The sequence below is a fragment of the Hemibagrus wyckioides genome, linkage group LG13, assembly GCF_019097595.1.
Source record: "Hemibagrus wyckioides isolate EC202008001 linkage group LG13, SWU_Hwy_1.0, whole genome shotgun sequence".
In the NCBI taxonomy this organism is placed as follows: Eukaryota; Metazoa; Chordata; class Actinopteri; order Siluriformes; family Bagridae; genus Hemibagrus; species Hemibagrus wyckioides.
In genome coordinates, this window is record NC_080722.1 from 26,756,131 (window position 1) to 26,782,685 (window position 26,555).

The window sequence follows — 26,555 nt, forward strand, 5'->3', positions numbered from 1 at the left end:
TGCGCACCTTGCTGCGCGAGCTGGTTCCGCCCAGATCAGTGTCGGGTAGGGAGAAAGCGCTCGAGGACACCGTAAACAAACCCTGTTATTTACAGAGACAGTACCGCTCTCTCTCTCACACACACACTGCTGCTGGGTTATGAAACACGGGGCTTCACAACAGTCGAACCGTATTTGTTGAACTACTAACAGAAGTTTAATCTGCGGTAGGTGCTAGCATAAAGCTAACAGCTAGCCTAGCTGGCTGTGGTGTTTCCGGGCCGGATCTGCCTTCTCATGCCCTGCTGCCAGCTGACGGAACATGGTGTCGTGGATCATATCGAGGGCCGTGGTGTAAGTTCTCTCTTTTAAACACTAAACCCCAGGGGTATCTACACCCTCAGCATGTAGCTATCCTTACCAGTTAAACTAGCTAACTAACCGTTAACTAACTAATCTCTGTTGTGTGCTAAGCACAAAGGTCCGAATCTGAGCTCGGTTCTGTGTCAGAAGTAAACCCTTAAAGTTTAAAGTAAACCCTCAGAGCTTGTTTATTTTTCTCTTCTGTTCCGATACACTTAGCTCAGAAGCTACTCTAGAACAGAAAAGCTAGTCTTTGTGCGTAGGTTGTTAGCTTGGCTAGCTAGCTGATAGCGCCTTGTGTCTTGTCTCATCACGCAGACAGTAAACAGCGAGCTCTGGGTGTGTTCAACATTATAGAAGCTCCGTGTTTTACTTAACAAATCCTCTGACCTCAGCTGGGTTAGGTGTCCAGGGTTAATCCGGAACACTCTGCCCTTGAAGGCCGCATCGAGTTCTCACAAGACGCTGAGTGTTTGTCCTCGCTGTGTCAGGGCACATCTTTTTATAACGCTGTTATTGCACGCTGTTATTAACAGGTTATAAGCTTCAACAATGTCATGTGTAGTTTCAGTCCTCGTGTTGTGGTCACTGCGTGGCTCTTCATGAATCATATTAACTTTGAGAAGATTAAACTGAAAATTCTAGGGGGGGGGTGACACTGTGTGTGTGTGTGTGTGTCTTTGGACAGTAAAGAAATGTTAAACCTGTTCTCATGCCTGAGGAGTCTTTGAGTGTGATTAAATCATAGAGATGATATAACATTAAGTGAAATCAGGAGAGAGATGAAGCCAGACACATGGAGGTTCATGTTTATAAAACTGTAAATGAAGCTGTAAAATGGGACGAGTTGATCTGAAATCAGCCCAGGGATGATAACGGGTGTTTTTAATCGTTCAACTTTTCTCATTCTCGAGTCTTCCCAGGGTTTAGTGCTCATTTTAATAGCACGTTTGCTTTACGAGGTAATGTTTTTGTTTATCTCATTTACAGTGACTTGAAAAATTTTGTTAATGGCCACTTTTCTCTTGATCTGGGATGTGTACATCATACAGCTTGTTTTTATTTATTTTTATTTGAAGTGTGGATCCATTGACCATTTTTTTTTAGCTAAAATTACCCACAACTCTTTGCATCAGGGAGGAGGAGGAGGAGGAGGAGGATGTCTTGTGACTGGTTTCTTTACTGAATTCAACCTGCAGACATGGCTAACGAGTGTAACACAATGTCAGAGCTTCACCTTCTGTGCTTTAGAAAATGTATTTTGGAGAGCTGTGAGGGAAATGTGGATAAATAAATGAAGGGAAAGTAAATTAAAATGATACATTGTAAATGACAGAAGGTGAGGAGTGTGTTTACTGTGTGTGTGTGTGTGTGTGTGTGTGTGTGTGACTAGGCAACAACCTTCTTTTGTGTTTCAGGATGTCCCAGTACATCCACACTCTTTTACTACCCACTGAAATGTGTGTACTTTTTGTTGAAAAGATCATGTAGATTTAGTGTAAAGTTTGAAGATGTTGTAGTGTATGGTATGGGAAGGTGAATTGGGACGCAGCAGTAAACATTTTAACCTTGTTTTTGTTTGGAGGTGTTTTTAAAGGTCTTTTCAGTACTTATACTTGAGTGGGGTTTCAGTTCTTCTGCATTAAGACTTAATTAAGAAAAAGATTTTAAAGATATTGTCTTTTAGCTTCTTTTAAAGTTTTAATGTTTAATAAAGTGTTATGTCCCTAAAAGTCTCAGGCTTTTCTCGTGTTGCCGTGTCTCATGTCTTCTTCCCCTTGCACTTAGAAAAAAACCCAGTACACATGAGAGAGAGACTGGTTTTGTGTAATCCTACACATAAAATCATTGTTGTTTAAGTTGTGATTCATGTACACTGCAGCTCCTGATCAGCGTTTAAACACATAAAACCAGAACAGGAGCGATCGCATTGTTTCTTTCTGAATCAGTGCCCCGAATGACTCTAAATCTCACAGCACTGCTCATCATCTCAAGCTCTGTATTACTTTTCCTTTTTGTTTAGTCCAGCCTGTGAATAATTGTGGGGAAAATGCCATCTCACCAGTGGCTTCAGGGCATTCTTGATATTAAGGCTTGTTTGTGTTGAGATCTGTACCAGACTACGAGGAGCGCAGTTCATTTGCTGCTGGATTTCAGATTCAGGTCTCCGAAACACAATTGCGTTCTGATGAGCAAATCAGGTTAATATGACCGGAGGTTTGATTTAGTTTGTGCTGTACTCTGTGGTAATGAAAACTCTAGCCTCTCCTCACACACAGCCTCTGCATAATAAGAGTTTTATTAAGGACATCCACTCGGTTAAAATACTTAGCATGCAGGACTCGCATAATATTAATGTTTTGCCAATTAAGAGTCCGGCTAGAATTTCAGTCACGCTCGAGCCGTGCTTTTTGTAGAACCGTAAAGCAGAGTCGGATCGGCGCTTGCTTTGGTACTCTCTTGCCTTTTTAGGGGGAAAAAAACAGGTCCAGGTTTGTGAGCTGAACCAGATGTCGAGGCGGAGGCACTTCGGCGCTGTAGCTTTAGTTCGTTACGAGCGTCCGTCTGGCTCGGGCCGAGTGGGTGGAGCGCGTCGGTGTTTCTGAGCAGGAAACTCAGAGCTGACCTAAAACAGAAAGTCAAGGTCCGTCTAACAGCAGTGTTTTTTCAGCTGCATACAGTGAGATTCTGCAGAAATTTTTTCGAGAACTCGCTCAGCGGGGTCCGTTTCCTACCGAGCCACGACTCCGGGGGGAGAGCTTGTCCCCCTCCGTGGAAATGACCGATGATGTGCTGCACATTTATTTACCTGCTACAGGACCATGCAGGTCATGCTGTTGTGCCACTGACACGAAGCAGATCATCACCGAACACACATATGAGCACAGCCTTGAGTAAACGTACAAGAGAGCTCCACGTGTGTAGCTTTGTTATAAAGTTGTCTAACGGGCAGTGACTAAGCACAAAGAGCACACGTGGACGGTTCTTTATTTCTCACACAGCACCAGTCCAAGTTTGATGATTATGTATGTTAAAGCTGTAGTAATATCCGCGAGAGGTCGTCGAGGCACGGACACATTGGACCGCTCATAGTCCAAGTCCTCTGTGTGCGTCTGGCTGCCCTTTACCACCTAATTACATATACTGTGTGGCTACGTGTCAAATACTGCTGTATCTGAGCCATTTATATTCCACTACTGTATAATTCTGTCCCATGAGGGTGTAACTAATATCTTTCCGGCTTGAACAGCTTCGACCTACGTCCGCACCAGCATCTCACTCACTCAGTCGCTCGTGGGCGTAAACTGTTCATTTTATTTATTTATTACCAGTCAGAAACGGTATTAGCTGAACACAGCACTTAAACCTCACTAGAGAAACAGATTAAACAAAGCACTTATCAGCGAGAGGATTGCTGGTTTGATTGACATCTTACATGGTAGGCTTCATAAGCGGCAAGTTCCCATCTCAGGACGCTCGACTTGCGTGATGAAGGGGTAGGAAAGACACCGTCACTAAAGTGCATCTTTTTCACTTCTCTCCTGAGAAGCTACTTTAACTGCATTTCTAGACCTAATGGCCTGAGAAGCTACTGGTTCTGTTTTACTGTATGGTGCTTCAGACATTCATGTGATGTTTTGGACTGAAATGGCAGTACAGCAGACTATAGCGAGTAGCTTAGTAACAAGCTGGCTAGAAGACAATAGTGAGTAGCATAGCAATATGCTAACATATAGTTATAACTCTAATGTTGTGTTTTCAAAACAAGTCGATGTTTTAGATTGTACCAAGTAGGGATGCAACAGTACAATTAACCCATGGTTCAATATGTACCTCGTTATTTTGTGTTCGGTTCGGTTCTGATGGCTTGGCAAATTAAAGTGTTTTTACATTATTCTTTGCTTAGGTGACAAACAGTAGGATATTAAGAAGTGTTTTTAATTGCAATTCTCTTTATTTTACTTAAATGCAAAAATCAACTTGTACACATTCATAGTGTACTGAAAATATTGAGAAAAAATAAAGATATATAAAAAATGAACACTGGCCGCTCACGGCACGTCAGCTTCATGAACTGCAGGCACAATATTTACAGCATTATCTGTGGTTACTGGGAGTAACATGTCCGGCCTCCTCCACTTCCACGTATTCACTGCATTTATCAACTCTTCTGCCAAATTAGCACTTGTATGACTTTCTTACAGGAGATGGGTTTGGAGTATGGCGCTCTTGATTTCCCAGTCTGACATGTAATGACCAGTCACCGTGAGATAATTCTCTGTTGTCCCCGAGGTCCAACTATCTGTTATTAGAGCAAGGCTTTGTGATTTAGCTAATTCGTTTTAGATTTTTTTGTGTGCGTCTTTTTGTAGAGGTTTGGGAATTACCTCAGTGCTAAAAAAACAGTATGTGTCAGTAGTGTGTAATGTGGGTGGAGCACTATTAAAAGGTGTGGAAAGCTCACATCACCGATCACTGAAAACGGCTGCAAATCTTTAGCAATGAACACCCCTACTGCTTTTGTTATTTTTTTGTGTCTCTCGGAACCAGTTGTGTCTGAATGCTGGAAGGAATCGGCTAGGGACAGTTACTTTTTAAGCGCCCCTAACTTCAGCGTTTACTGATTGGATATTTACTCACAGGGAGGCGTGTCTGTCTCAGCGCATAGACATACAGTAGAGGCAAACACAAACAGGCGGTGCAGAGGTCGTACCGAATGCTTCAATATTATATTGAGTATTGTGACATCCCTAATACCAAGTATTGTGTCTGTATATTAACTGATCTAAAGTCACTTTAGAAGTAGAGGAGGACTTTTCAAAGAGCACATGGCCATGTTGAGTTTTTTTTATATCACTCTGTTAACATCGAGCTGCTAGCCCCGAGGTGTCGAGTTGAAGTTGAGGGGGCGTGTTCAAGTGTAGGCGGGGCATAACTGTACTAACTGCCCACAATCACCAACCACCTCAGCTGCTTCCAGTACAAACTGCCAGGTTATTTTTCTACCTGAGAAAACTCTGTACATGGTTTTAACAAGAGGTCGTGTCTATGTTAAGAAGAAATCATGGATATAGGGGTTGAAAACACATGGTGGAGCTCCTCAGGACTGGTCTGAGGAAACATTCAAGCCAAATGTTTGGATTTGTCACGTTGAGATTTCATTACGTTATCATGTTCTTTTTCTTTTTCAGTGCTAAGTGTCTTGTTTTTGTGTTGTCTTTTTGTACCTACTGGTTTTGCACTGTCTTGTCTTTGCTCTGTTTGCACCTAGTTGCACACTTTGCACTTTATGTGGCTAGGACAAAAACTCCTGTCCTAGCTCTGTGTTGTGTTTTGTGTTTGCTCTTTATGTTGTATGTTTCTGTAGCACCAGGTCCTGGAGAAACGCTGTTTCATTTCACTCTGTACTGCGTCAGATATATGTGGTTGAAATGACAATAAAGGTTCTTGAATCTTGAATTAAGATGATGTTAGTCTCAGTTCAGAGGTTATGTGTTGCTGTTCTAGAGCTCTTGTTCTCTAGTAAAAGGCTGCATGTCTCTCTGTTGCTTTATAGTGTAGAAACACTTCCAAAATATTTTTATTTTCTATATTTATTTCCACTAAAAGTTCGAGCACCACTGTAGCATCCTTGGTGAGTTTCTCAAATCATTTCAAGTCTCAGAGCACTACTAAAGTCTCTCATTAGCAGGGAGATGTCTAGACTTGATTCCTGGCCGTGATGTTACTGAAATCATGCTGGAATTCTGGAAGCAAAGACAATCCCTGACTCTTCTCCTGCATTTGTAGTTTTATTTAGATCTTTAGCATTGAATACCATTCTATAAAGATGTTTGGAGAGCACATCACTCCATAATCTTCCACGGGTCTGGGATTGGGTTAAGATCTGGTGACTGCAAAGGCCAAGGCATATGATTCACATCATCATCATCATCATCATCATCATCATCCAGATGAAATCATTCAGCCAGAACTTATCCTGAATTATCCTGGAAAAGAACCACTCCCACAACAGAATACAAATATTTCATCACAAGATAAAGGTGTTGAAAACATTACATTGATTTGCAAGCAGAAGTAGACCTACAACTCATGGCACAGCATGTCTGTATATCTACAGCATAACAGCTATCAGTTTTTCCTTTCCTCTACACACACCTCATCCTGTTTTGGTATACAGCTTCCTTTTGCTCTTGCTAAGATAAGAATCCTCTACTCTCCGTTTGGACTCTGTTTATTTTCTTGCTTCTCAGTTTCTCATTTCTCCTTCTTCTTCTTTCCCTTTCTCTGAAGCTTGTATCCTTCCTCGTTAGTCGTTTGTAATCCAGTTTAATGCAGCGACTGGACAAGCCGTAACACGTCCACATCGCTTTTCCTTTCTCGTCTGACGCCACTCTCTTCTAGGCAAAGTATTGATCCGTCTTTGCTTTCTTGTAGAGCTGGAGGATATGATCCAGAAACTGTGCTCACCCACCACACACAAATCTGAAAATTTTCTAATACACATTTCTGGCCACACTTCCGGAACCTGTAGGTATATATTTTTTGAAAGGGAGTCCACGATTCGGGCTGTAATAGGCTTGGGACGATCGTATCGGGAATCACAGATAAATTCCAACTGTCGAGTTGCAGCTTGAGGATCAACAATAGTCAAATCTGTTTCGTTTCCTTTTTGCCTGTTTTGTGTCTGGTATGAGGTTTAATAACCTGCTGTCTGACTGCAAAGCAGAGCAGCAAATCACCTTTTTCTGATGTATCTTACTTTTACCTGTCTGGACTCACTAACCTGATAAAGCCATGAATGTCTTTGCTGCTCTTCACCACAGAGCACATGTAGTTTATACAGATTTATTTCAGTTTCATCGTGGGCTTAGATACTAAAGGTACTACTTGGGTAATGCAGCAAGCATTTATTCATCACCTTGTTTATGAGTTATTATTAAAACCTGAGTATGACCAGTTTCTGGTATTGTTCTGTAATGACGTTGTATGTATGGCCACAAGTATCAATCATTTCATTATATGAAAAGATTATTTGTTCCTATGTCCTGTTCTATCCCATGGTTTCAGCTGTAAACACAACGACAAACGAGTCAGCGAAAACCCCGAGCAGAACGATGATGTGACAAAGATGAAACACTGGGCTGAAGTTGCCCTTAAGCCATGGCATTATGTGGCAGTTGGTTTTTTTTTGTTTAGTTGGTCCTCCACCCATGGTGACTGCTGTGGTACAGAATATAATAGGAGGTAATTAATGATGTGGTGATTAAACAGGTCCATTTCACCACTCCTGTAAAACCAAGTTGTTGTTTTGTAACACAGTCTATGTTTGGTTGTGCGTCATGAATTCTTCATGTAAATAATAAAACTGGTTACAAGGTGTTATTATTTGGTGGAGGATTCATGTGTTGCTGGGATTGACCATTTAGGTCACTGCAGATTTATGTTGCGAGTGGTGTAACAGAAATCCTTTTGCCTTGTTAGTAAGACCTAAAGGGAGGTCATCCAGAAAGCACTGGGGATGGCATTACTGTCTCTCTTCTGTCACTCAGAGCCACACTAACCAATCACAGGTGTCCGTGAGCTCACGTATTCGGAAGAGGGCAGTTAGAGCTTGTTTGCACAGCTGCTGTATGACGCAGCATGTGGTGGCCGGGCTCAAAGTACCTCAGGAGGTAAAGAATTGGCAGTGGGGTAAATTATTTATTGGTAGTGTAGTCCCTGGGGGGTGGGGGTGGGGTCTATCCACCTAGAATTTGTGTACTTGTTATGCTGTGAAAGAACTGTAAATATTCTTGTTGCTATGGTAACATTGACTCCGAATGCTGTTTATATGCACATACTGTTGGTCTGAATCATGTAACATGTAGCAGGTAAAACGAGAACAGGATATGGAACCTGAAAGATGTCTTTCAGAAATGTTTCACAACTGACTGACGAGGGCCAACTTTTTATTTTTAATGAATTAAAAGTCTGATGATGTCATCACACGAGGACAGAAAATCTTTGGGTTGCAAAGTGTTTTTAAAACCTCCCTTTGACACCATGCAGGTGCAATCAATTCTAAATGGAAAGCTGATTAGGTCAACAGTCAAAAGGGTGGAAAAAAAAATACCCCTTATTTACCCCAGAACCATATTAAAGGAAGTAACACTTACACGATCCTTAAAATTGCAGTGTTGCAGATTGGAAGTGAGCAAAGAGGGGTGTGTACGTGAACACACTGGAAACCAAACACCATTGTTGGAACCCTGTGGCTCTGCTGTTTCTATAGCAACAGCAAAATAAACCGCTGCCAAGGTGGATCTGTGGATGTGGGCCATGAAACAGACGACGGGGGAAGCTTTTTTCCCTTATACGCATCTGAGCTCGGTACATTCGCTCAGTGCCAAGAGGTCTTGCAGGCAGTTTGGAAAACATCGTACATTGAAACTCATTATCACGGCTCCTCATATCCCGTCCTGCTATTTCATCACGAGCTGGCTTCACCAAAGCGGTCGACAAAACCAGCCGTTTTACCAAAAAAGACGAGCGTGTATTTGTGTCTTAGATCTGGCTGGTGTTATAATATATTTATCATTCCTGTTTGTGTTTATTTATATATATTTTGATCATGCAGCATTTCATTGGGACTGGAGTGCATGGATTTTTTTTACACACCAGGATCAAAGCACAGACCCCAGCAAGGACCTTCGAGTCATTTTATGAATAACTGGCAGGCCGGTGTTTTTAGACCACGCTGAGCTGCCAGGTATATTTCTGGTAACCATGCTGCTGAGTCAAGCACACACTCCACATCCTCAGAAGTGGCAATTTAACATTAGGCCACCGGTCACCTCAGAGCAGGCAGGACACAAGTGACACCTTGCTCAATTCAACCACGTCCCGAAAGAGAGAACACTGAGCCTGCTCAAAATCGGTTTGAAACACAATACACCTAGTACACTGTAAACGTTACTCAGGGCTCCATCATTAAGCAGGAGATGTCTGTGCTTGATCCCTGGCTGAAGGAAACACAGAGTGACGACTCTCTCTTTGTGTTCCGGGTTTTTTTTCATCTGTCAGCACTTCATTGATTAGCACTCACCGACCCAAACGCCTCAGCTCTTTCATCATGTCCCGCACATTTGATTCGATCCGTTGTTATTGCTGCTCATGCCGTCTTTATTCCCCTCATTTCATTTCAGTCCAATGTTTATAAAAAATAGGAATGTACCAGAATGGAATCTGGGATAATAGCTGATATTACACTGTTTTGTGTTGTAAACAATTTTTAACTATAAGGCATCTATGTTTCTTTTAATTCTATTTCCTGCAATAAAATCTACTTTATGTAAGACACCTGCTGGTCCTTGAGAGTGAACTTCCGGAAAAACATCACTGCCAAATTGTGAAGAATTAACTTTACAACAGGAAAGGAGTTATTTTGATTATAAAGTCTTTTACACATTTAAAATCCTTTTTTTTTTTTTTTTTTTTTTTTTTTTTTTTTTTTAAACAGTGTTTAAACTCTTCTCTAGTTGATGGTGTTATGGACATTTGATTACAGTTATTAGCTCTTGTATCTAGTGTGTGTGGAACTCATTGTGCTTAGCTACTAGCACTGTAATTATACAGTGTATTAAACTGTTAAACATGAAATACACCGGTCAGCCATAACACTCTGACCACTGAACAGTGAAGTGAATAAGACTGAGTATCTCCTCATCATGGCACCTGTTAGTGGGTGAGATATATTATGCAGCAAGTGACCTCAAAGTTAATGTGTTAGAAGCAGGAAAAATGGACAAGTGTAAGGATTTGAGCGAGTTTGACCAAAAGGGCCAAATTGTGATGTCTAGACCACTGGATCAGAGCATCTCCAAAACTTGCAGCTCTTGTGGGGTGTTCCCGGTCTGCAGTGGTCAGTATCTATCAAAAGTGGTCCAAGGAAGGAACAGTGGTGAACCAGAGACAGGGTCATGGGTGTTCAAGGCTCATTGATGCACATGAAAAATGAAGACTGGCCCGTGTGATCCGATCCAACAGACGAGCTACTGTTGATCAAACTGCTGAAGAAGTTAATGCTGGTTCTGATAGAAAGGGGTCAGAATACACAGTGCAGGACGGGTCAGGGCTGTTTTGGCAGCAAACGGTGGTCATAATTTTATGCCTGGTCAGTGTATCTTACAGTAGACTGTCTGTGTGTGGCCTGCCTAAAAACTGGCTTTTGAGCCTGGAGGATTTTTGCAGGCAGATGGAAAAGTTGGTAAAATATTAGATTTTTTTTATCTAAGAAAAAATTGTATTTTATTTTACTGCAGCAACATCTGGTGGGTTTTCTAGAATGCCTCATGTGTTAGTGGCTAAATAGCTGATCAGTAACAAGTGACAGATTTTACAGCTGTGAAATTAGAGCTAATGAGGCTCCACACTGTTCTGATGTAAAGTTTAGCAATGTAAAGTATAGATACTAGTAAGGAAAAGCAGACGTGTGTGGCTTGGTGGATTTGATATCAGGTTTTACTTCTACAGATTGAGTTTTGTCCAGTACGTTGCTCTGTGTTCCTTCTTTTATGTAACTTGTAACGTTTTTCACATTCCTGTGATTCTGTCGTATGTGGGTTTTCCAGTTTTTACCAGAATATGAGAGCACAATGTTGTAATTATGAACAGAAATGTCCGTATCAACCCAATGGTAATAATTCCCATTTCCTGCTCTGGCTTATATTCCCACTGAAAAAGTAGTAGATGTTGTGGTTGTAGCAGGGAAACTGCACACCATGTGATAATGGCTAAATGGTGCCAGGGAGCTTGAAGGGAGAGGGTGTGGAGTAGAGGGACTGCTTTCTCTGGCAGGTTCCACCTCACATTGTTCCACGAGCTTGGCCACGATCTTGGCCGAGTGGATCGTGGTAAATGAGACCGAGAGCTTCAGCCTCCAGATGAAAGTATGGCTCCGGGCCCGTCTGCTCTTGTTGGAGCCGATCTCCGTTCGGCTGAGCTCATACTGCACTGGGCTGAGCCACGTTAGATGGATCTTAGGCTACGTTATGTATTTTAATATGATTATCTGCCTTTTTCTTTGTCTTTTTCTGTTCTCCTGAGCTCTTTCCCCAACGTTTGTGATTGTAGTTTTTTTAGCTGCTTTCAGCTGAGAGGTGAAAGGAACGCATTGTTTATCTTGTGAATACAGTCAGTGGGAGGAAATTCAGTGGGTGGCTCTCAATAGCTCAGGACACACAGAGCGGCCGGCTGGAAAGATCACTTATTATAAACATGACTATCACTTGTACTCCTGACAGGCAATTTGTCATGCGAAGAAACTAATATTTCTTTCTTTTTTTCTTTGCAGGCTGCTGTTTGGAACCTTGTACCCAGCATACTACTCTTACAAAGCAGTGAAAACTAAAAATGTAAAAGAATATGTAAGTAAATATTTGAGCACATATTGGTCTGTCCTATTGAGGCAGAATCAGAGTGAAGTTGTCTGTGTGTTGCTTTGTTTGCTATTTGTTTCGGTTTGTTTTCACACTACGCATGATTAAATGAACCCAAAAGCAACCAAAAAAAAAAAAAACACAAACACTGGCTGACGGTGTGTGTACGGCCGAAAGTAGTGTACTCTCTAACACTGTTCTGCTCACAGTACACGGCATATTGAAGCATGATTGCTGTATTCTCTCCTCCATAAACTATCCACACATGAGGCGGAAAAAGAGACACCACGATTCAGTTCAGTCCAACACCATGGCCAAAAGTTTGTGGACAGCTGACCATCACTCCCATATGTGGGCCTTCGCCAAGAACACCACTAACTGGTTGAATGCAATAAATCCCCACAGTCATGCTCCAACGTCTAGTGGAAAGAGTGAAGGATATATATATATATATATATATATATATATATACAGTAAATAATGGAATAAACTTGAAGTAAGATGTTAAACAAGCACATATGAGTGTGATTGTCAGGTGTCCACAAACTTTTGGATATGCTGTGTGTGTGTGATGGCACATCTAAGGTGACTTCTTCTCTGTAGTGGAAGCTTGTTTTGTAGCAGAGTTTATGTGCGAGGTATGTTCTTCTGGCTGTCAGTGTTTTTTTATGCGAGCCCACGCATGTGTGAGGGCGTGTGTGGACGGCAGCCTGCGGGCCCGGATCAGATCGACATTGACGCGTCGTGCCGATGATTTGCGTCAGGAGTCTTCAGTGTGCTTAATGGCAGCGAACCGAACAGGTGCTGAACTGAAACGCTAAACCCGATCACGTCAGACTCTGCAGCGCTTTTAGAAAACAATGCCTCGACTCCCACACACACTGACAACTAGCTGAATTTTGCTGAAGCAGTGTCGTTTTTCTCTAAGTGTGTTTTGATGTTTTAGCGCACATGGATTAAACGCTGTGTGTTTGCATTTTTTTGTCTCACATTTCTTGGTGATCTCTGGTATACTTCTCCCTGTCTGTATATACATGAATAAAATATCACATCATTTAAACATTAATGTGACTGCGCAGTAGTGATAGGTTACCTTGGACAATCACCATTTCTATTTACAGGGAAATAACTAAGCATTGTCACCTGAGCTGGAGTGATCTGGCTGATCAGACATCACAAGTCGTAAAAAAGAAAAGGAGGTGTGAGTGTGTGTGTTTGTTTGTTGGATTGCCACGTCGTACCGATGGGTGCCTATAGGTTAAATCCTAATACTGAACTAGTAGAGGAGGTCAATATGACAAAAATCTATAAATACTTGTGCGATACATGATAGTTTTGCTTTCTGTCCTCGGTTATTATAATAATAATAATAAAAATAATAATGTCATCTGTGCAGTCATGTACTGCTTTCTGGCCAGTAGTGAATGTAGATGTTTAGGTGATTATTCAGCAATAAACAGTATCAAGAAACAAAACAGTACATTTTCATAGTCCTTTACAAGTTATCACTTGTCTACATGGCCATCTTTCTCTGTTACTCAAAATGTTTCAACACAGGAAAGGTAAAATAAATAACAATCCCTTACTTTTTGTTAAGTATTAAATTTGACACATTGAAGTATAAATCTGTGCTCTTTTCTTTCTTCTCTTTTCACTGATTTTTATTTCAAGTTTAATCATGTCCATTTGCTCATCATTCTGTTGTGTAGAAGAAGCTTGTCTTTTAGTGTATTTCTGTGTACTCCTGCTAGCGTCCTTTATCTTAAAAATGCCTAAAAGTTGCAGAGGCTTATGTACTGTAATCACTCACTCACACACGCCTTCTATCCTATTGAAATAAGGTGCATTTAATTATGAAGTTGTTAAATCGATTTAATCCTCTTCATTCTTTTAGCAGCATTAAATTAATTTATGAAAAGAATTTCCCAGAAATGTTTCCTTTTCACTGACTGCCTTTAGTGGTATGTGTGTACTCCATTAGAGAAACACTGTTTTAGTCTATATTACTTTGCACTTTCTCTCCTAAACGTGTGTGTGTGTGTGTGTGTGTGTGCTCGCGTGTTCAAAGATTTCTTTAAAAATGGTTAAAAGATGTTGTTTCTATTGCCTAAAAGCATTAACCCATGATGAAGAGAGAAGCCTGGGCTTTAATGCTGAACTAAGCTGGATTTCTGAGCTAAACTGTGCTTCTCTCTAATCCTGCTGCATGTGAGCTTAATTACAGCCAAACAGAAAGTCCATGTTTAAAAAAGTTTCTTTCCACCCACAAGGTTTTTCTGGGACACCATAAAAACATTGTGCAAGCTTGTTGTCAGCAAGGGGCATTGCTCAGTCTTGCTGAATGAGATTTAAAATTGGATATGAATGTTCATAGTGATGCTCTGATTCACTTTTCAGTTTGTGTATTTCTGTTTTGGTTACTGCTTGAAACAATACACAGGTGGTTTAAGCACATCGCTCAGTGGTGAAAGAAACTGGAGAGGAATAGATTGATCTGTGTTCGGATAGCAGGACAAACCTGAAGGTTTTTACTGTAGAGTGACCATTGCAGATTACAGCTAACCTCAACAGAGTGACAATGGACTGTGTGTTTCTGTTGTCATAGTAAAAGGCACACCATAAAATAGAGATGCTAAAATTTATTGTAATGGCCGTGTGTGATGATGAGAGATGATGTGTAGTCACATGTTCAGCTCAGATCACACCAAATAAAACTAAAGAGTGTGATGTGTGTCGCTTCTCACACAGTGGAACTACTTGTCCTCAGTGATGGATTTGTGCACAGTACTTTATTTTTGTCTGTGTTCTTGTTGCAAATATCTGACGTACACTACACGGTGAAAAAACACTTCAAATTCACTTTCATTCCAATGATCCCGAATCGGATTAATGATTTAAAATCACATGCAAATGTGGCTTTACACTGTTACTGTTCACACTGCAAACCAAAAGAAGAAAAAAACACTTACCCCATCACCCTCCAGGAAAAAAATATCTGGTTTGAGCTGTCTGACTTCACTGGTCACATATAGCGGTGGCAAATTAACAGAGGGGAGAAAAGCACAGCTTAAGCTTACAGATGTTTATGCCATTCCCAAAAATGTTAAGTGATGAAATGGAAAGTACATTTCAGTAAACGTAGGCCGAATTTAACTGGCACTGGAAAACAGAATAAAGAGCATTCTACCACAAAAGCAGTTTTTCAAACTCCCCAAACACATCCTGACTGCGGTTGCTCTCGTCTTTGAGAGCAGACGGCATGGCAGACCAGTAATTCAGGGACTCTCTTCAAATCATTTCCAAAATAGCCCAGACAAATTATGCTTTGTGCTCAGGTCTTTTTTTTTTTTAACAGTACTTGTCAGATTACTGTTTTTCCAGAAGTTTAAAGGAGGTTTAACAAAAGCTCAGGCCTTTGTATTTTACCTATGGTTTTCCTCGTGCGTAAGTACGTTTTTTACTGGTGTGTGTCGGTAGTAAAGCATGTCTCATGTCTCATACACCAGTCCAACAGAGGGTAGTGTTTGTACGCACAAGCTAGCTGCAGGACCAGGTTGTTTCTAAGCCTGATTTGTAGAGGAGCCGTCAGCACGAGTCCTCAGGCGGGGTTGGACGGGAAAGGAACCCTCGAGTTGGACGGCGGCCCATGGCTGCAGCTCTCGAGCCCCCTTCTCTCATGTTCCTCCATCTGTAAGGTAGAACTTGATGCTTATGCTTACATCCTGCATACCTCTGTAAGGAAAGCCAGGTGATCGCTGTCCGGAGGGTTACGAGGAGGAAAAAACGCCATTTGACCTAATTGAGGTCATATTTTTATTATTGCTGTTTGCAGTGAAAAGCAGAAATGGACACGATAGCGAGCTGATTTCAGTCGGTAGTGTGTCTCCACCACACAACAGTGATTCCCCCGGGCTGATGCAATACATCGATCATTCTCAAACCCACAGCAGGTTCACCGGGAGGTCAGCAATTAAATGTGATGCCTCCTGTCAGGCCAGTGACATGGCCTGTGCATGGATTCATTTTACTTTGTTCAGCCAAGCTGAAAATATCACCTAATACTAGGGAGAGGCTCAGCCCAAGGCTGGGAATCACATGACCGTCTCTGCTACCTTTTGAAATTGAAATGCTAAGGAGCTCTGTGAAAGCCTGCCGCTGCTCCGAGCCGAGACAAGGTACGCACAGCGGAGCATACAAAACAGGCCCTGTCACAGCCAGAAAGAGAGAGTGAGAGCTACACCGAGGGGGAATGACAAGGACGGAGAGAAAACGAATGAAGGAACGAGAACAGGGCTGGAAATTAAAGTCACGGCCGTAATGATTTTCTGTTACACTCGACTGTGTTCCATCTCTTGCCAGGAAGAGACATGTGATTGGATTTGCGTTAGGAAGCCACTCTGTGTGATTAGGCATTTGCCCACACTGAATGTAAAGGGGCTCATAAGCAGACCGGGTTTTTAATATTCTGAAACTCGGACTCTTCTTCTATGATGGCTGCAGTTCTGAGAAGTGACAAGTTGTGAATTAATTCTGTCTTAGAGTAGAGTTCATATTTGTAGTGGCTTCATATTCACAATTGTTCACATTGGCATTCATCTGTACAGTGAATAGAAAAATCCCATGGCATTAACATATGTAATAATTTGTTAAAGTGCAATAGTTGATTTCATTTACTTATTTATTAGAATTAGAACAGGGCAGTGGTGGCTCTCTGGTTAAGGTTATGGGTTAATGATTGAATGTCGAGGGTTCCAGCACTGCTAAGCTGCCACACACTTGGGCCCTTGACCAAGGCCCTTAACCCTGTCTGCTACAGGGGCACTGTCTCATGACCCTGCGCTGACCTTCCTTCCTTATAAGCTAGGACATTCGAAGAAAAGAATTTCACTGTGCTGTAATGTATATGTGAGAAACAAAGTCTTCTTAATTAAAAAACAAACAGCGCATTAAGTCATGACTTTAGCAAAACGACTAATGGTCTGAAATGTGTGGGTGGGACTAATCTTACCTGATACACCTTTAAATCAGGAAGTAAATTACAACACAATACCTAAAAACCACCTGAACAAACAGTTCGGTATTTTTCACGTGGATATGTACATTCTGAATCTCTCTGAAGACCTGATTCCTTTTTCTGTGTTCCACTTTGACGCAGGTCCGCTGGATGATGTACTGGATTGTGTTTGCACTTTATACTGTAGCAGAAACCATCGCGGACCTCACCGTAGCCTGGTAAGTCTGACAGCACACTAATCACACCTATTAATCTCTCCTGACTCCGATGCTCCGTTTGCACGTGATCGGTTTCAAACCAAACACACACGTCCTTTGATTTTAGGGACTCGCTGTTATCGTCCTGGCTCAGGGCGTGCGGGAAGACAATCTCTCTAATGAAATTAAGTTGCCTTTTTAATGTGGGATTGCTGAAATCAGTCTGTTGGAATACACACTTTAATGTGTGTAATTATTTTGTCTGATTAATAGGATGCAATTTGTGTCTCTGTGTATGAAGGTTTCCACTCTATTATGAAATCAAGATTGCCTGTGTGATCTGGCTCGTGTCTCCCTACACTAGAGGAGCCAGTTTAATCTACAGAAAGGTCCTACATCCTCTACTGACTTCGAAAGAAAGGGTAACTGTGCTTTTTAATTCACCCTAATTGCTCCCACTGATGGTGTATATCCCTTATGTTATTGTCGTCATTAAATATGAAATTATAATAACAGTATTTAAACTTGGTATAATTATATTTTGATATTTTTGATCAGTACTGAGTGTCGTGGCACGGTGTCGTGTTTCACACACAATACAGGTGTGTTTTATAGTTTGCTTCTTGATGGTGTCTGTTTTTATGGCGATTATAAAGTGTGGACATTACTAATGTAGTTCTCAATCATTATTCCTTAATTATACCAAAGGCAAGTTTGTCCTCACTTTTATAAAAATATATCCTTCCATAAATTCATGTCTGATGCTGATAGTTAACCAATAAAAAACAGAAGAATATTCATTTAATTTAACTACACTCACCAGACACAAGTACTCCATTTCATTTGTTCAGAATGGTTTCAGTAATTTGTAGGAATGTGTAAATTTGTAGTAGTTGACGGTAGAGGTGTAGCAGTATGCTGAATTATCGGCTAAACAAAACTGTCCATTGTAGATGTTACCGTTTCGTGATTGCACTTCAGGACACCTAAAGTTTACACCCAGCAGCCATAACATTAAAACCACCTGCCTGATAGTGTAGGTCCCCCTTTGTGACCCAGTCATTATCACAATTTGGTCCTCGTCAAGTCGCACAGATCCTCACTCTTGCCCGTTTTTCCGGCGTCCAACACATTAACAGCGAGAACTGACTGTCCACTTGCTGGCTAACATATCCCAGCAGCGTTGTTCACGTCACCTCTCAGTGGTTTTAATGTTCTGGCTGATCATTGTCTGGATTTTATTTATTATCTTGTTCTGAATCTGCTTGTATGGACCTCTAATCTTCACTTTGTTTTGCTTCAAGGAAATCGATGACTACATTGTTCAAGCTAAAGAGCGCAGCTACGAAACAATGCTTCACTTCGGCAAGCAGGGCCTAAGTATAGCAGCTACCGCAGCTGTCTCTGCAGCTGTCAAGGCAAGTGACGAACTGCATGACTGTGTGGGTGTGTGTGCGCTCATGTGCACTACAGCTCCTGTCACTGGGTGTGTTTGTGTAAATGTATCTGCTGTTTCTATGGGCTTATATGTTTGTCGGCCACGCTTCTTCCTTCTTGTTAGTTATGCATGTAGCATTGCCCCTCAGTGTGGAAATTTAAACAGTGAAGTATTTTCCTTAAAGTTTTGGCTCCCTTATTGCAATATAAATCTACATTAAATATTTTATATATATATATATATATATATATATATATATATATATATATATATATATAAATAAAAATGTGTGTGTGTGATATTACATATTTACAGCATCTCCAAAAGCTTAAAATAAAGCACACTGACATCCATTACTAAGGAGAAAACATCTCCAATCCTTTTCAAAACATGTCAGTCTATAATCAGCTGATGTCTTAATTAAAATTAGCACCCATCTGGTTTACCTGGTTTCTAAACACAGGAGGAAGTGGCTGTAAGCAGCAGCATGTGTTTCCTTAAAGGGACAGTTCCCATATCTTCTAAGCATTGTTTTTTTTTTTTTTTTATCCTCTTCTTCTTCATCCTTATTTCTTACCATGTTAGTTGTCTTCTTTTTGAATCCTAACCGTCGTTTTGATCTCTCTCTCTCTCTCTCTCTCTCTTCACCTTTTACTGACATACTGTCCTATAGGAACTCTGCCTTCCTGCTCTCTCCAGTGGAGGTAATGGTATCCAGTCTACAGCATGGAAAAAGATGTTTCATTTAAACAATTCCTTTGTTTCATTTCTTTTCCTTTCAAGTTTTCCAACTGATTGGCACATACAGTGTTAACCCCTAATGATCTCTCCATTGTAGTGCACTCTAGGTCTGCTCAGTAAAGCCTACCTTTCATGTGGTCTCACATAATTACACTAGCAATGGGTCTTCATCTCTGTAGCACATTTAGACCCCCATTTTGGGTCATAACGTTTAAACCAATCCCATGCATGCTTGTTTATTCTCTTGTGTTTGTGATGGTAGTGCAATCATGTCATGCTCAGTAAAGGTCGGCATGTGAGGTTTTAACGTGATGTCTGTTCTCTTCAGGGCCAGGGCGCCATCACCGAAAAGCTGAGAAGTTTCAGTATGGCCGACCTCACCCAGATCCCGCAGGATGATGGGGGTGGCGAGCAGTACCCATCCTACACAAGCTCCAATCCTGCCAGGAGAGCAATAGCTTCCACCCAGCACGACGGAGCCGGTACTGTTATCTCGGCTTACTGTAAATGCTGGCTTAATGATTAACTTAGCTCCGGGTCTTGTTTGCCTCATGCTGGTGGTCCACTCTCGGCTGCCTTGAGGATTAATTAGTGCCACTTCTGTAGGGGGTAAATATGAACTTGATCTTGTCTAGCAAGACGGACAATGCTCTGTACGGAATGTAAAAGCCTACACTGGTCTCGCAGCATCTATTTTGACCACATTGTTAGCTCATTGTTAGCTGCTCCCAACTCTTTGCAGCAAACAGGATGGATTTCGTATTTGTCTCAAGCGTTAGAGGATAATAAAGCGAAGGCGGCACACTCGGAGCAAGAAAGCCTGTTTTGTGTGAATTTGCGGTGGCGGCAGTGGGGGGTTGGGGCCGACGCGAGCTGTCGTATGAGCAGAATACCTAATGCACTCTATCTCAGTATGCTAATGCACTAGTCACATTTGAAATTCCACCGGCATCCAGGTCATTTTCATCTCGTCTGCGATGGAGCCACAATAAAACGAGTCACTTCAAAATGCCACCGCCAGAAAGAGACGGCCAAGGTTGTGTCTGCTGATGAAGCGAGCCGCTAATTGTAGAATTTATTTTTCCCTTCATTCAGAAAGATGACTGAGAAGACAAAAGCGGCTGTGTCGTTCAGTCGGTGCTCATTAAGAGCCCGTTTTTGGTGTTTGTAAAGGAATGGGGTCAGCTGAGGGAACACCGTCAAAGTGGCAAGTTGGCTCCCTTTGTTCTTTGCTTCAGGCGCTCGTCCTCTTCCCTCCTCCCTTTCATGCAGTCGCTCACATTCCTCAGTCATGCGAGGCCCGAGGTGTTGCGGACATCCAGATCCGAATGCTACCGTCTCTTGTTGGATTAAAGCCCTGAAAATGGAGCACAATAGAACATAATGCAGTTTTTAATGCGAGGGAAGTATCTACTTTCATCCTGACACATTATCTCTCAGTGTGTGTTGTCAGCAGCTGGTTTCTCATAATCACTTGGCTGTGTCTGATGTATTCTTACAGACACAGTAATTACAGACCTCCTGACTAGGTTGTGTATTATTTGAGCCCAAAAAGGCAAAAATAGCTCTGCAGAATGGACAGTTTGTCTGCCATAGTCAGAGGAAGTTGTTCTAGTTCACTAATGGAAAACATTTGTTGGGGTGTGCAGGCAAACAAAGGAAGCTCAAAGCCAAATCTGGGGCAGTCGCTGTATCACTTCTGCCCCCATGTGGTCAAACACAATGCATACAGAGACGTCCATACGTTCACTGCCTGCTCACTGGCGTTGTTGTTGGATTTGCAGTATGGTGAGAGATGAGAGTGGAGTGTCCTGAGCTGCTCTGACATGTGGCACACTGGCACAGGCTGGTGCTCCAGAGTCTTAACTGCACTCAGGGAGAAAGCTGTGCCAGTAACAGCCTGAGCTTAGGACAAAGGCCTCTCTCTCTCTCTCTCTCTCTCTCTCTCTCTCTCTTCTCTGTCTGTTGAATTTATTCTTGGTATTTCTTTACTTTGTGCTAACAAAGTTTCTATTGCTTTCTAATATCTTTCTCCTCCTCAGATTATTATTATGATGATGCTGATGAGGAACGAGTTGACGATGAGAACGAGTCTTTTTTCTCTGAAGACGAAGCCGTAACTCAGCGCGGCCTCAGGCGATCTCAAAGCACCAAAGTCACACGCTCCAAACTTCGCAAAGATGTACGTATGCTAAAAATACAATGTTGGATTAGATTGTTTAGCAAGAAGAGATTAAACTATCTGCCAAATCTTTAGCTCTACTGGAAACATTTATACGCAGCTCTATTTTTATGTTATCTCATTTGGTTCAGGTGAGCTCGCTTGGCATCAGAAGTAAAGAGTTTGTAGGTTTTCTTTTTCTATAAAGTCACCTTAAGTTTTTTTTTTTATTTTTAGAATTTATTAGATTGGAAGCTGTGAAAAACAATACCTGCTGTGGTGCAGAACGCTAGCTCTGTCCATTTTTTCTAACTGATGCAAAAGCATGGGACAAGCCATTGTTTTAAGCGGCTACGTGCTGTATTTATCCAGTCATGGTTGCTGACAGCACAAGTATGTAAATAAGAACAGGTTTAGAAATGTAGAGTGTGAACCATCAGATTACGAAGAGCTGGATTCAGTGTTAACCCTGGGTAAAGAATGAGCAGTGTGAAAGGTCAAAGTTAACCCAGGTTAACCCAAGTTAACAAATTAACATGTTTACCCCGAGTTTACAGTGTGTGAAATCCCTCAATGATTTTTCTATTTCTTTGGTTTTTTGGATTATTTAATATTTTTTAATGTATAGTATTTTTTTAAATGGTTGTATAGTTTTGTCAATCTGCTTTACGGCTTTTCTTCTTAAACTTGCGTAGTTTTCTGCAAATATCACCTACAGGTATACGATTAGATATACTTCTCATGGTCAGATTTATCATTTTTATACCTCGTGTCACATTAAATGCAGAAGGAAGAGTGTCTATAGCAGTTGTCTTATAGACAGTCAGTGTGTTGCTCTCAGTTGAGTATATAAATGTTTTATATAAAACTTTTTGCAGTAACCAGAGTGTACAATGAAGATTACATTACATGTGGTTGAGATACAGGCAAAGGAGGAAGAGATTTCTCTACAGGACAGGCTGCAGTTTTCTTATCTGTATATAGTAGAAAACCTAGAAAAACGTTTTCCCCAGTCCACCAAAGGTATGTGAACTGCATTATTATTAGTCTTTAAAAAGCAGTTTTTGTTGAATCTGTGGTCAGGAGTCGCATCATCAAATATGAATTTGGAAGGATTCAGAATCCTGAGCTTGGAGAACCATCATGTCGAGAAACATGTGCAATTTAGAAACCATTTTATGGTCTTAAAACACATGTTTCGGGTGGCTTTATGAGTCACTGATGTCTGGGTGTGGAGATTATAAGCCCAAGTTAAATGGGACAGTTTTCCGCTGTTTGTAACTCATGGTCATGTGTATGTGTCACAGCCTCGTTATGGATCTCTGAAGATTAAAGGGAGACGGAGACCTGCACTGAACGCAACGACTTATACCAGCCCTGACCAGTGACTACTGACCCTATAGAGCTTCATCTACAGAAACCTAATGAGTGTTAATATTCTCCTCTCCTCTAAGTGGCTGTGGGCTCTTTCATCATTCATGCCAAACATCCAGTAGGTTTTTAAGGCTTCAACACTATTTATTTCTGAACTTCAGAGTTAACCAAACAAATGACATGAGCTTGTATATTGCAAGAATATTCAGAGAGAAAATGCAGTGTGATGTTTTGTGCTGAATGTAGATGTTGTTCTTATGACGTAGCCCAGGGCCGTCCAGTCCGCAAAGGGCCGTGTGCTGCAGGTTTTCGTCCCGATCGAGCAGGACACACACCTGACTCCACCTGTTTAATCACTTCATCTTGGCCTTCAGTAGACTCAGGTGTGGCTTCTGCTTGTTTGGAATGAAAACCTGCACCACACATTGACCCTTTCTGGATAAAACTGGACATCCTTGCTGTAGCCTATTCTGAATTTTTGAATTCAGTTTGGCTTTTAGTATTTTAAATTGTATTTACTATGTTTTCTAAAGTGTTCAAAACTAAAGGTGTATTCCTATGGAGGTGGGTTTTTATACTCCTGTATCGTTTGTATGTTTCTTATGCTGCCTTTTTTTTTTTTTTTTTTGCCTTTTAGTTTTTTATTCACGTAGATTTTTCCAATTGCTGATTAGCTAAATCATTGTCATACCAACACACTTGAATACAATCAGACCAAAAGTGTCCTTTCTCCTGAAAGACATAAAGAATAAAGTCAGTGAAAAGGTACAACGTAATTTTGATGGATATTGATGATTTTATAAAGGCTAATAAAAAAAATTTGATTTTGAATATTTAAAGGTTTTGTACGTCATCTCAATGCAGAATGTATTCTTTACTGGGAAAAGGACCACATGCTGTAACTTCATACCAAAGTGATTTAATCCACTGTACCTGGTGGAGGATAAATCTAGTTTTGTGGTGTGTATGTGCCTAAACTGAATGTTCCATTCTAAGTTAATGTACTGGTGCAACTGAATAAACTTTGTGAGTTTGCCATTGAACACTGCCTCCGAAACACTTCAGTGTCCTGATTCTGTAAGAGCCGAGAGCATGTAATCTCTTCGCAGTGGTGCAGCAGATGTCATGCTGCTCTGTGTGTAGTGCAGAGGCTCATGATGTGATTAGTATTAATGGAGGGATTTAACAGAATGCAGACATCAGATCAGCAGTAGCTCTGAGCTACAGAGGCAGACTGACAGGAAGATCTGTCTGCAGAGCCTTTGTCCACCGTCCACACCCCCTCGCGGCCTGACCGCTGCCTGATGGGGATTAATAACCGCACATCTCAGATGTCTGTATTCTCGTGACCGTCGGATCTCACTGAACCATGCCCTTTGAGTGAGCAGATAAATAATATAGCCTCACTGACACTTTGGGTTTTTAGAAATATGGAAGCATTGCAGAAATATAACTCTATTAAAATATAATATTATTTTAAGATAATGTACTTTGTGTTCTATTAGTTTGGAACAAACTGGCTTGATGATGTCTGCACCTGTAGAGAACAGCCTCTGTGTGGTCTGTAGGCTTTGTGCTCTGTTCTGACAGAAAGCTTCAGAATCTTTGAAGGCTGCTATCTCTTTCGATCTCCATCCTCTTACTCTTCTTTCATCATCGTGTACTGCAGCAGCTACACTATATTGCCAAAAGTATTCGCTCACCCATCCAAATAATCAGAATCAGGTGTTCCAATCACTTCCATGGCCACAGGTGTATAAAATCAAGCACCTAGGCATGCAGACTGTTTTTACAAACATTTGTGAAAGAATGGGTCGCTCTCAGGAGCTCAGTGAATTCCAGCGTGGAACTGTGATAGGATGCCACCTGTGCAACAAATCCAGTCGTGAAATTTCCTCGCTCCTAAATATTCCACAGTCAACTGTCAGCTGTATTATAAGAACGTGGAAGTGTTTGGGAACGACAGCAACTCAGCCACGAAGTGGTAGGCCACGTAAACTGACGGAGCGGGGTCAGCGGATGCTGAGGCGCATAGTGCGAAGAGGTCGCCAACTTTCTGCAGAGTCAATCGCTACAGACCTCCAAACTTCATGTGGCCTTCAGATGAGCTCAAGAACAGTGCGCAGAGAGCTTCATGGAATGGGTTTCCATGGCCGAGCAGCTGCATCCAAGCCATACATCACCAAGTGCAATGCAAAGCGTCGGATGCAGTGGTGTAAAGCACGCCGCCACTGGACTCTAGAGCAGTGGAGACGCGTTCTCTGGAGTGACGAATCGCGCTTCTCCATCTGGCAATCTGATGGACGAGTCTGGGTTTGGCGGTTGCCAGGAGAACGGTACTTGTCTGACTGCATTGTGCCAAGTGTAAAGTTTGGTGGAGGGGGGATTATGGTGTGGGGTTGTTTTTCAGGAGCTGGGCTTGGCCCCTTAGTTCCAGTGAAAGGAACTCTGAATGCTTCAGCATACCAAGACATTTTGGACAATTCCATGTTCCCAACTTTGTGGGAACAGTTTGGAGCTGGCCCCTTCCTCTTCCAACATGACTGTGCACCAGTGACCAAAGCAAGGTCCATAAAGACATGGATGACAGAGTCTGGTGTGGAGGAACTTGACTGGCCTGCACAGAGTCCTGACCTCAACCCGATAGAACACCTTTGGGATGAATTAAAGCGGAGACTGAGAGCCAGACCTTCTCGTCCAACATCAGTGTGTGACCTCACAAATGCGCTTCTGGAAGAATGGTCAAAAATTCCCATAAACACACTCCTAAACCTTGTGGACAGCCTTCCCAGAAGAGTTGAAGCTGTTATAGCTGCAAAGGGTGGACCGACGTCATATTGAACCCTATGGATTAGGAATGGGATGTCACTTAAGTTCATATGCGAGTCAAGGCAGGTGAGCAAATACTTTTGGCAATATAGTATATATATGGTTGAAATGGCAATAAACACCTCTGGACTTTGACCTTGAACACCTTTTTACAGTTAAATTGCCTGACCTAAACATGGTCAGTGTAAAAATGTTTTATATTAGTGCTTTGAAATTGTTTGTGGTGGTGAGAACATGTAGCTGACCGATGGTCTTGTAAGTCACGGAGCCCTGTTCTATGAAGACTCATTTGTTGAGAGTGTTCAAGAGTTTGCTGTAAGCAAGAGTTTGGCTGGAAATATTAAGGGACCACTATCTTTTTTTAATAAGGAGAATATTTTATTGCATACCTAAAATGCTTGAGATTAGCATTTTTTAAATATGTAGGATTTTCTTGTGTAATAGGCACTCACAGCAAACTTATGTATTAAGTTCAATATTTTGAAAGGAAACCCTGTCTTTAGTGTAGATGTGTGTCAATAAGTGTGTTTTTCTAGACCAGGCAATATTTTTTTTCCAATATTTAACCGCCCTGTAGCTTCAGATTGCTGTCCTTGTCTGATGGGAACAGAACCTGTTATGGATTATGAGATGCTTTAGAGCATGCCATGGCAACATACATTTTCTGTCCATTCACTTTTGACATTTCTCATCGAAAAGCTATTTCTATGCACAGAATTGCCATTGTGTGTAAATTCTAGACGCTATTTTGTGTGAAAATTCCCTGAAATACCCAAATCTGGCTGCATCATCTATGGTCAAATTTGCTGAAATCAGATTTTTACCCTATATGATGTTTGATGAACATTTACTAAAGTGCCTTACATTAAGATGCTGCCACATGATTGGCTGATTGGGTTAAGTGCACAAATGAGCAGGGGTACAGCGTTCCTTATTTAGTGGCCAAGCCTTATATTAAGTTGTGTAAATTGAGTCGAGATCATAACCTTGCAATGATGTTCCAATTTCATTCCCTGACCACTAGAGGGCAGACTCGACA

General features: G+C 41.5%; 1 protein-coding gene across 2 annotated transcripts; it reads left to right on the forward strand.

Moving 5' to 3' along the window:
* Positions 1 to 23,730, forward strand: reep3b (receptor accessory protein 3b). Of its 2 annotated transcripts, XM_058406295.1 has the most exons (8): positions 2 to 333; positions 11,678 to 11,750; positions 16,918 to 16,994; positions 17,275 to 17,395; positions 18,278 to 18,391; positions 19,481 to 19,634; positions 21,195 to 21,334; positions 22,621 to 23,730. In XM_058406295.1, exons 1-8 carry the CDS (start codon positions 302 to 304, stop codon positions 22,699 to 22,701), a joined length of 792 nt encoding a protein of 263 aa, XP_058262278.1. In that variant the 5' UTR covers positions 2 to 301; the 3' UTR covers positions 22,702 to 23,730. The 2 variants fall into 2 exon arrangements, with proteins under 2 accessions (XP_058262279.1, XP_058262278.1); XM_058406296.1 differs by lacking the exon at positions 11,678 to 11,750 and having other exon boundaries at positions 1 to 333.
* The last annotated feature ends 2,825 nt before the right edge of the window (positions 23,731 to 26,555 follow it).